At 40.0% G+C, this 11,230-nt stretch overlaps 1 protein-coding gene across 3 annotated transcripts; it reads left to right on the forward strand.

Moving 5' to 3' along the window:
• The first annotated feature begins 1,680 nt into the window (after window positions 1-1,680).
• Window positions 1,681-9,199, forward strand: nudt12 (nudix (nucleoside diphosphate linked moiety X)-type motif 12). Of its 3 annotated transcripts, XM_031305930.1 has the most exons (9): window positions 1,681-1,798; window positions 1,888-1,926; window positions 3,928-4,145; window positions 5,463-5,766; window positions 6,530-6,809; window positions 6,946-7,113; window positions 8,002-8,115; window positions 8,216-8,415; window positions 8,519-9,199. In XM_031305930.1, exons 3-9 carry the CDS (start codon window positions 3,940-3,942, stop codon window positions 8,624-8,626), a joined length of 1,380 nt encoding a protein of 459 aa, XP_031161790.1. In that variant the 5' UTR covers window positions 1,681-1,798; window positions 1,888-1,926; window positions 3,928-3,939; the 3' UTR covers window positions 8,627-9,199. The 3 variants fall into 3 exon arrangements, with proteins under 3 accessions (XP_031161790.1, XP_031161789.1, XP_035852893.1); XM_031305929.1 differs by lacking the exon at window positions 1,888-1,926 and having other exon boundaries at window positions 3,931-4,145; XM_035997000.1 differs by lacking the exon at window positions 1,888-1,926 and having other exon boundaries at window positions 3,935-4,145.
• Window positions 9,200-11,230: the final 2,031 nt, after the last annotated feature.

Here is an 11,230-nt window from a genome sequence, read left to right on the forward strand (position 1 = left end):
ATGATGTCTCTCTCTTTCTCATGGGTGGGTCAAATTCTCTGGGCGGGCAAAGCAGAGAAAGGGGAGGTAACCTTTCCCCTTATGATGTCATAAAGGAAGATTCCAGATTGGCCCATCTTTACATTACATGTCATTTAGCTGACGCTTTCATCCAAAGCGACTTACAATTGCTACATATGTCAGAGGTCACACGGCTCTGGAGCAACTATGGGTTAAGTGTCTTGCTCAGGGACACATTGGTTTATATATCGCAGTGGGAACTGAACCTGGATCTCCCACACCAAAGGCATGTGTCATATCTACTGCGCCATCACCACCCATCTGCTCATCCCAGCTTTCATTTTCTCAAAGGCAGAGCAGGATACCCGTGGCTCGGTTTACACCTATCTCCATTTCTAACCACTGGGGGACCATAGGCAGGCTGGGGGAACGCATATTAAAAAAAAAACTCATAAAGTGAAATTTTCATGCCATGGGACCTTTTAAAGTGCCCATATTATGAAAAAAAATCACTTTTTCTGGGATTTGGGTTGTTATGTAGTGTCTCTGGTGCTTCCACACACATACAAACTTTGAAACACAAGCCGAAACGAGCTGGCTAACCGCAACCATTAGGTCGTAGCGTTAGCATGCTAACGCTAATGCTAACGCTAGCATGCTACCTCGTTCTCAATAGCAAAGCACTGCTACAACACCACACAAGTTCACCATAATCTACAAAAGAACTACTTACATGTGCGCCCTCATTTAGAAGTCTCCCAGCTAATCCTGCCTTGTAACTGACCCAAGTTGTAGAAACAGCCTTTCTTTTATTGTCTATGGAGCTAGCTAGCTGACATGATCTACATCTGAGCTACTGCACATGTGCAGTGCAATCAAAGATAGTACAGAAGAAGAAGAAAAGAGGTCTCACTCTGTAGCTAAAACAGAGACCAGCTGAAAAGAGGATCTGCAGCAGTGAGAGAGAGCGGTGCAGTACAACAACAATATGGTGTTTTTTGAAAATTAAACCATGTAAACCTACAACCTTAAAATACAATTATGAACCTGAAAATGAGCATAATATGGCTGCTTTAAATATCATAACTAATTTCTCGGAACTTCCAACCTCGCTGATGTTTCCAGATACATCTGCACAGAATGAGAGCAGAAAGCCTGCAGGCTGCGTTCAACAACAGCAGCGACAGCAGGCAGCAGAAAAAGTGCAAAGTGCAAAATGTGCTGCATTCAGAGGTTTCTTGGAAAATGTAACTTCCAAGATTTTGAACTTGAACAAAAGAGACATTATATATTCAAATAACCTAGAAACAATAAACTTACTTGTGGCAACGATTGCGACGATAAAATAAACAAAACGATTAAAAATTAAAAAAGAATAATGCACCAAGTAAAATGAATATGTGATGTATCCGTGAGGTAATTTACATAAAAAAAATCTCGGAAATGTGGGTTTTGAGATTGAAATGCAAGAAAAAAGTTACAAAGGGGTCTAAGGAGTTAATGTTTCTTTTAAACTGTTTTTTTAATAAATAATGCACGCCTAAAAGTAGAAACAAAAACAAACAGTAAATTAATAGCTGACATTTTCCACTTACCCGTTACAATATATAATATACACAATATATATTGTATTGTCGCTGTAACACACAGAAATACTCTAGTTTAATGAGCACCTGAAGGCAGCACAGTTGCAGAGGTCGTTGCTGTTGCTCTTGAACGCAGCTCGTCACATTTGATCAAACACAACAAACAAACTGCTTTTCAGACAGAGGACAAACAGCACGGAGCTGCAGACAAGGTTGTTTTTAAAAAAAATTATATTTCTTTATTATTGTTATGTTTTAATGTCTGTCTTTGATTACGAATAAATGTTGACGTTACTTCCAGGACATAGACGGAGCCAGAGAGCGAGAACAGTCTTCAAAAACTAGTTACGTTACTGTAACGTTACAAAGATCCACACTGATGTCAGTTTGATTTCCAGCTGGGACAGATAGATGCATAATATAACAGTCCTCACAGGAGTACAGTCAAGCTGCTTTACCTGCTGTAGACTTTGTACTGACTATTGACTCTAAACATAGCCTATAAAATCACCAGAATGCTGTATCGAAAGCTGCAAGACTTACAGTAACGAACACACGTTTTGCAAGCTAGCGTCTCTAGTTAGGCTACGGTAAGCTGTGTTTTATAACAGTTTTCGATTTGATAGGCGTAATGCAAGAATGATTGACAGCTGTTGCACCAATAGAGGGAAGGAGAAAATAGGATATAAAAAGGCAGAGTCCACCTAGTTTTAACAGTTTAAACACACTTCAAGTGAATGATAACTAACAATCATTTAACTTTCCCAGTGTAATACTTAAATTTAGACAATTACAAGATTTCTGAAATGTATGTTTAAATATGCAAATTAAGCACATCTATTAAATATGGGCTAAGTTTCATACATCTCCAGAACAGAAAACTGAACATTCCAAATTATTGTATTAAGTCTAAGGTTTTTACAGAGGGAATTTTGGAGATCTTTTATCACTCCAAAAATCAGATAATCAGGCATAAATACCAATACTGACAAAGCAAAACAAAAATTTTAGATATTTTTTTAGATATGACGTTAAAAAAAAATCGATGCCAAACTGTTTAAATGTTGGCTTCATCAGAACAGAGAATGTTGTTTCTAAAAGTCTGTGTGATGGTCATCCTTCTGGAAGTTTCTCCACACAGCATCTACGGAGCTCAGCCAGGGTGACCATCAGGTTCTTGGTCACCTCTTTTAACCATAAAGCTCTAGGAGGAGTCCTGGTTGTTCCAAACTTTCTCCAATTAAGAATCACGGAGGCCACTGAGCTCTTGGGAGAACCTTCAATGCAACAGAAATGGAAATGTTTTCTGTGCCTTGACAAAATCCTGTCTCTGAGCTCTGCAGGCAGTCCTTGGTTTTTGTCTGAGACCTTATTTAGACAGGTGTGTGCCTTTCCAAATCATGTCCAATCAGTTGAATTGACCACAGCTAGACTCCAATCAAGGTGTAGAAACAAGTCAAAGATAATCAAGAGAAATAGGAGGCACCTGAGCTGGACTTCAAATGTCAAAAAGTCTAAATTTTTATGTCAATGTGATATTTCACTTTTTTCTTTTTGATTCATTTGCAATCATTTCTGAAATCATGTTTTCGTACAAACAGTGAGTTCTTTCTGAATGCACTTTATGTGGTAATTTTTATGTAGATAGTAAACGCCACTGAATGTTTGTGAAGGATGAAGTGTTTCTTTATGTGTTGAGAACATTCTCCTACTTCTTAAGCTAAATAAAGTCTTTAAAAAGCCTCTTAGATCAGCTGGACAATGCATCTTCACAAAGCTGAAAAAAAAGAAAAAAAAAAGTTTTCAAACTATTTAGAGATACGTGGTTCTCACAGGACAGCGACGCTACAAACATATGATGATCTTATAGAACATAATGCATTGCTGTAGATTAAACTACCCAACAGTATATGAAGGAGTTAAAATGAGCACAACCTTAAACATCTACAGCAGTAAAATTCAACATAGACATTAATGCAGCAGTAATATTAACCCAGAAACATCAGATAGAATAGGAACACACCTACATTTACTGCACAATTAGTACTTTTAATTGTCATACTTTAAGCACATATTGCTGATAATACTTACATACTTTTAATTCAGTAAGATTATATATGCAGTACTTTTTAGTGAAGTATTTTCACAGTGTGGTGTTAGTATTTTAACTGCAGTAAAGGATCTGAATACTTCTTCTGCCACTGTTCAAATCTATACATTGTAGTTTTAAACAGTTTAGAAAGACTGAACGGACACGGACAATATATATATTTTTAATTTTAAATTATTTTCTTTACATACCTTCCCAAATCTGTCTTTGTTTTTGATCCCGTTTGTTTTCCAGGCAGGCAGAATGACGAGTCTCCAGCTGAGTGCGAAGGAGGACATGTTGGAGAGGTTTCTGGATGCTTCAGCCAGAGGAGATCTGACCCAGGTGTCCACGCTGTTGTCCCACGTCCCCTCGCTCATCAACCAGACGGGATACAGTGGCTGGACGGGGCTGATGCTCGCCGCTCGCAACGGACACTACGATGTGGTGGAGGCGCTGCTGTCGCACGGGTACAAAGACCTGAGATAAAGAGACACAAATAAAAACATTACTTTACTCCCAATGTGATTTAGAGTAAAAAACACTCAGCCCTTAGAGATGTAAAAGAGGACTGTAAAAAGTTACCCTTTTAAATCCACTTTGACTTTTATTGGATTATCAATTTAAAGCTGCATTAATACTGCAGATGTTTGGCCACTAGAGGGCAGAAGAACTCCAAAACTCACCACCATATAAAGTTCTGTCTTATTTATTTTATTTTTTATTGTATTGGTTTATTTGATAGGGACCATGCACATTTATGAACATTGTTGTATAATATGTAAATATGCCAGAATTAGTAAAAATAACTACTTTTCATCTGCAGTCAGGTGACATAGGACTAACATAAAGACAGCCAGCAGTAAAAAGCCATGCAGGGGAGGGGTGGCAAAATTATGTAACCCTTAATATACCAAACAAGCATACTTGAAATGTTTGAAATTGTCAAAGCTTAAAAAAGAATGTCTGTCTAAGATATCGCAATGGGGAAATGACAATGCCTTTTTATCAAAAGTTGTTATGGCTTTCTTAAATAGAGAGTCAATGCTTTTAAGAGTAGTTATGCTAGTTAATGATCAGTTTGTAAAACAATACTCTATATGTGAAAAGATCATAGTATATAAGAACATCATTTGTGTGGTTGGGGTTAGTGATGTAAATAGAGCAAGATCTTGAAAGTACTTTGAAAGTAGTTTTCCAGGTAAGTGCGTTAACAAAGAATTTCAGGTCACATTTCTGAATCTTTTGTTTGACCAGTTTAATTATAATTTTTTATTTGCCAGGTTAATATAAATGTAAATACATAGTTGTCAGTAGGGCTGGGCGATATGGAGAAAATCAAATATCACGATATTTTTGACCAAATACCTCGATATCGATACCACAACGATATTGTAATGTTGATTACAATATGGTGCTTTCACAAAATATTTACACTATGAGATTTTTGATAAATAATCATCAGTAATGTGGATATAATGACTAAGTGGGTAAAGGCAAATAATAGAACAGTTACAGTCTGGTGAATTCAGAAAATGACATGATTTTACTGTAATGTAGCCTTTAAAACCAGGAAAAGACAACACTTATGCCATATTACAATATTATGATATCCAAAATATAAGACGATATCTAGTCTCATATCACGATATCGATATAATATCGATATATTGCCCAGCTCTAGTTGTCAGTAGCATTGTGTTCCCCCCTCACTTTCTACCTTTGAATAGATGGACTTCTTGCTTCTCCTAAAATCTCTTATCTCCTCTCTGTTTTCGATCTTCAAGCTGCGACAAGTTCTCAGTGAACAGCTCGTCACAGACCGCATACGATATCGCCAAGTTCTGGGGCCACAGACACATCTCCAACCTGCTGGGCCGGACGGACGACGGCAGCCAGCGAGTCCTGCCGGGCTCTGATCCCCACCAGCAGGAGAACTACTTCAGCAGAGAGACGCTGGACCGGCTGAGTGCCAAGAGGACAGACACGGTCTGGTTGGAGGATAAGCAGAGTGACCCAGACACAGTCTACCTCCTGTTCTCCAACCTCAGCCCCATGGTCCGCAGCTCCCAGGAGGACGACAACGCAGTGGTGCGTGGCTGAGGACAAATCTAATTTTTTTATTTTAAGCTGCTGAACCATCACCATGTTTAGAAATGAGCTCTGATGATCAGTCTAGATTTCAGAGCATTCAGCTGTACACATCTAAAAAAAAACAATCAGCAAGCATCACGGAAGCAACAAGCAGAATATTATCAACATTAAAGTTGACTCAGTGGTGGGAAATACTAAATGCGTATGGTAATTTTCGAGAGGAGTGCCTCGTAAACAAATTGGTATCAAAAGAAATTCTCCTAACATTTGGAAATGGACAGCCAATTTTTAAGGATACATACAGAAGGGATCATTTAAGTCACATGTGATAAATAAGATCTAAGAACTAAAAGGACTTAAAAAGCTAGCTGCAGATGGAACATCTAAGCAAAGGGATTTTCCAGAACAGTGAAGTGCAACAGTATCTGCGTAAAGCAGTAGCCTTGTATTCGTGATTGATAAGGAAATGTAATATATTAACAAAAGTGTCAAATCCAATTTGGAATAGAATGTAAGATAATGTTAGGATACGTAGATTGAAATGCTTGGGGAGATCTAGGTGCATTAGTCCTTATTTAAACCTGTGTTCTAAATCAATGCACGCTTGGACAAATTAACCTTCCTGTCATTTCAGTGGTGTGATGTTATTAGTCTGCCGCCCACAGCTATTAAAAGTGACATTGTTGGCCAGTCAGATTTTTTTGAAATTATTTTTCAAAGATTCAAGTTGTCCAATGATTGTGATTCTAACTCTTAACAGGGTGAGACCAAGCTGTGTCGGTTCAGATATGAAGCGGTCAAAGACCTTCTCCAGAAACCTGCGACTGTGCTCATCTTCCTCGGAGTGGAGAAGAGGAAAACACCCTCCTCCTCCTCCTCCTCCTCTCAGACAGTGGACGGCGTCCAAGAGCCTCCTGCTTGGTTTGCCATCAACACAGATGAAGTCGCTGCTGAACTTCTTAAACGCTGCAGAGAAAGGAACTGCTCCTTCCCAAAGACGCCCAACAGAGACCTGCTGAAGCTCAACGAGGAAGAGGCCGGTAAGGAAGATAGTTCTTTTTTTTTTTTTCCAGAGGCATCTTTCTCTGGTCTGGATTAATACAACTGCTTTTATATGACTCCTACGTTTCATTCGCTATTCCTAAATCAACTAACTGAGTAATCTTGGTCCTGCAGGAGTTGTGGCTCAGGCTCGGTCGGTGTTGGCCTGGCACAGCCGCTACAGCTTCTGTCCGACGTGTGGCAGTAGCACCACGCTGGAGGAGGGAGGATACAAGAGGAGCTGCCTAAACCTTGACTGCAAGAGTCTGAAGGGGGTTCACAATACGTGCTATCCACGAGTCGGTACGGAGCTCCACCCCCCACCTCACCTACCTGCCTTCCATTAATAATATCATTACTGGGCGTAGAAGCCAGCAGTATAACAGCTGTGTTTAAACATTCCAGGCCCTATTTTAACAATCTAAGCGCACGGCGTGAAGCACATGGCTCAAGTGCATTTAGGGCGTGTCCAAATCCACTTTTGCTAGTTTGACGGCGGAAAAAAGGGTCCGTGCGCCGGACGCATGGTTCAAAACGGTAGTACTTTGTGTCTTCATTAATTCAGAGGTGTGTTTTGGGCGTAACATGCAATAAACCAATCAGAGTGTCATCTCCCATTCCCTTTAAAAGCCAGGCGCGTTTGTACCTTGGCGCATTGCTATTATGATGCCGGATTTGCACCGTAATATTTTTATTTGTAATCTTTTGCATGTTTATGTGCTGCTGCACTTACCTGTGTCTGCGTGTAACAAGCATAGTGGGTGCACGCTGTGCACGAGCCTAGGTGCATTTTACTAATTCGCTGTTAAAATAATGATGAAATGCTGCGTTATTGACTTTAGATCAGGTTTTTGTTGGTCAATGGCGCGATCACTTCCCGCTGCCTCAAGATAGCAATACACCCAGAATGCACCTGAACACACCTCCCTGTAAGACTAGCACGCCCACGGGCGCAAAGATGGGTGCAGGTGCATTTGCTATTTAAACGACGTGGGCGCTGGACGGGAAATTGACAACTGTGTCGGTCTTAAACTAGCAAAGACACTTTTCGCATATGACCACACACCCCAACCCAAACTGAACTGGACTATCCGACGAAACGCTCCACTGTTCGTTTACAACGGACCAAAGGTGTGAAAGCACCCTTAAAATATCAATGGTTCATTCATCTCCTCTGTCTTGTTTTTTCAGACCCAGTGGTCATCATGCTAGTGATCCACCCTGATGGAAACCAGTGTTTACTGGGAAGGAAGAAGATCTTTCCGGTTGGCATGTTCTCCTGTCTGGCTGGATTCATAGAGCCTGGTAACCAACACAGACACAGAAACACACACATTGCATTGACTTACCCAGACCGTGACCACAGCATCTAAATGCCTGAACCCAAACCTCACCTTTCCTGCAGGGGAGGCGATGGAGGAGGCGGTGAGGAGGGAGGTGGAGGAGGAGAGCGGCGTGAAGGTGGGACCGGTTCAGTACGTCTCCTGCCAGCCCTGGCCGATGCCCTCTAACCTCATGATTGGCTGCCTCGCTGTCGCTATATCAACTGACATCAAAGTAGACGAGAATGAGATCGAGGAAGCTCGGTGGTTCCCACGACAACAGGTACAAACATAAATTCTACTATGGTTTAAGGACACTGAGGCACAACCTGAGAATGCTGGTGTTTAGTCAAACTCTGAATCTAAACTCTTGTTTTTTGTTTTAGGTGATTGACTCATTCAGAGGAGCCCATCCGGCCTTGACCATGCCTCCGAGACAGACCATCGCCCACCAGCTGATCAGACACTGGATCGGCATGAACTCTAACCTTTAGCCCTCCAGATGGGTCTAAAAAAACAGCAGCTATCTGATCTGTTGCTGCTTTATTATGACAAAGCAGCTGCCAGTCGAGGGAATCACCAGATTCTTCAGGTTGTACACAACGCTGTGCTTTAATGTGGTTTGTATTTACTGTTAAATACAAATCCTTTAAATGCACTTATTGTATGTGGAGTGGTACAGCCTGCAGATAAAGGCAAAGGCAGAATCATGCAAAATGGAAAAGAGGACAAACAATTCACTCTTACTTGAAAGCAACAGCTGCTTCTGATCTCAGCTTAGAACCTACACTTGCAGTGTGACGATGGATCAAATAATAGTGCAAAGTTAAAGGACACTGTTGCAGAAAGATGTAATCTGCAGTTAGACAAAAACATATATATGGTATACATATATACTGCGATATTAAACTATTCCACCCACAGTTTTAAGCAAATCTAGACATACAATTTAAACTCCACCATCCATCAGTATCGCAGCATCTAATACTGAAGTTTCAGCTTTGACTGATGTATTAAATGTAGTCAAAGAAATCTAAGCTAAGAAGATAAATTGTTTGATTATAAAATCAAAACAAGTTTAATTCTCCCATGTTAAACTGCAGTTAATGTGCAGTGATGGAAGCTTATTATTATTTTCTACTGTGCGGTCAAAACAACAAAATGGCCGATCACTCACGCTGATAATTGACGCACAATAAATTTCTATAAAATGAAATGAAATTTGAAATGAACTGGACATTTTTTATTTTATTTTTTTTACCTTTATTTAACCAGGAAGAGACTCACTGAGATTAAAAATCTCTTTTTCAAGAGTGTCCTGGCCAAGACAGGCAGCAGTACAGCTAGGGCTGGGCGATACGGAGAAAATCAATTATCACGATATTTTTGACCAAATACCTCAATATCGATATTGCGGCGATACTCTAGGGTTGACAATTGGTGCTTTAACAAAATATCTTCACACAGATTTTAGATAAATAATCATCTGTAATGTGGATATAATGTCTAAGTGGGTAAATGCAAAATAATAGAACAGCTAGAACAGTCTGGTAAGCTCAGAAAAGTACATCACTTTACTGTAATGCAGCCTTTAAAACCAGGAAAAGACAACACTTATGTCATATCACAATATTATGATATCCAAAATCTAGCCTCATATCACGATATCGATATAATATCGATATATTGCCCAGCCCTAAGTACAACCACACATGCATACAAACACAAAATACACAAAAACACTAAAAACATAAAACAACTGAAATAGCAAATCCTTCAAAGTCAACCGCAATCCTAAACACATCAGGCAAAACATCTACAGCCAGATGTGGCTGCCTCCAAGTCAATCAACATCCTCTTAAAAGCGACCAATGAGACTAGCTCATTAAGTTTCATGGATTTCTGTAACTTGTTCCATGTAGAGGGAGCAGCAAACTTAAATGCCTTTTTCCTCAGCTTAGCTCTAATCTTTGGAACAGACAGAATGAAAAGATCCTGGGAACAAAGATTGTAAGTCCCAATACTATTTACACTGATATAGGTCAGAAGGTAGGATGGAAGTAGACCTAAAATAGTCTTGTATGTGAAGATATGCCAGTGTTGAAGTCTCTGTGTTGATAGAGAAGGCCATCCAACACGTTCATACAGTTCACAATGGTGAGGGCTTTAAAACCAGTGATGAACCTCAGAGATCCATGGTATACAATGTCCAGTGCACGTAAACTCTGAGATGAAGCATGCATGTATAAAACATCACCATAGTCAAGTATAGACATAAAAGTGGCAGCAACCAGCCTCTTTCTAGATTCGAACGAAAGGCAGGATTTCATTCTGAAATAAAACCCTTTGCTAGCTGCTGAATATGAAGGGTAAAAGAAAGAGATTCATCTATTAAAACAGTGGTTCCCAACCTTAGGGGACCTCTAAGGGGGGCGGCAAAGATCACAAGGGGGGCGCAAGTCTTTATCTGGTTCGAGGTTGAGGTAAAAAAAAAATATTTGCACATGTTAAACAAATTATGATAAATATATAATGTATACAAAAGTCTGTATAAAAACTATATATTTTTGTTGTCGCTTAAACTTGTAGGCAGGCTACTTAGTAGGCCAAAACTCCGGGACCTCTTAACCTGTGACCCTTGCTGTCGTCAGTCAGCTGCTAGCTGCTATTATCCTCGTTTTTCCTGCCGCCACGGCATCACTATTTTATGAACGAAACATGGCGGAGAAACGTAAAAGTGCTGATAACTCCTCTGTATCAAAAAAGAAAGTAAGGGAAAGTTACCTCAACTTCAGTTTCGGAGGGGGGGCTCAGCTTTTCTTAGACACAAGTAGGGGGGGCGCCAAGGAAAAAAGGTTGGGAACCACTGTATTAAAATACCAAGATAAACACAAATTCATGCAAATAAAGCTAGACAAAGTTCACTTTGTACTGAGTCTGAACACACCTTGACAGTGTAGAGTTAAAGCTGTGTTCAGAGTTTTAGCCCTGCAGCCATTTGATTCATTTGAATGAAGCCATTGGACTGCCAACACCAAAGGCTCCAGCTAAACACAGAATCGTCCAGAAACAAAGTCAAACTTTTTTTTGTGTCATTT

This window comes from Sander lucioperca, chromosome 2, assembly GCF_008315115.2.
Source record: "Sander lucioperca isolate FBNREF2018 chromosome 2, SLUC_FBN_1.2, whole genome shotgun sequence".
Taxonomy (NCBI): Eukaryota; Metazoa; Chordata; class Actinopteri; order Perciformes; family Percidae; genus Sander; species Sander lucioperca.

Excerpts from the sequence above, each read along its gene's own strand:
- nudt12 (XM_031305930.1), top strand. The coding sequence starts at position 3,940 with ATGACGAGTCTCCAGCTGAGTGCGAAGGAGGACATGTTGGAGAGGTTT. Across the intron at positions 4,146-5,462 it reads GAGGCGCTGCTGTCGCACGG|CTGCGACAAGTTCTCAGTGA; the intron begins GTACAAAGACCT and ends TCGATCTTCAAG. Across the intron at positions 8,116-8,215 it reads GGCTGGATTCATAGAGCCTG|GGGAGGCGATGGAGGAGGCG; the intron begins GTAACCAACACA and ends CCTTTCCTGCAG.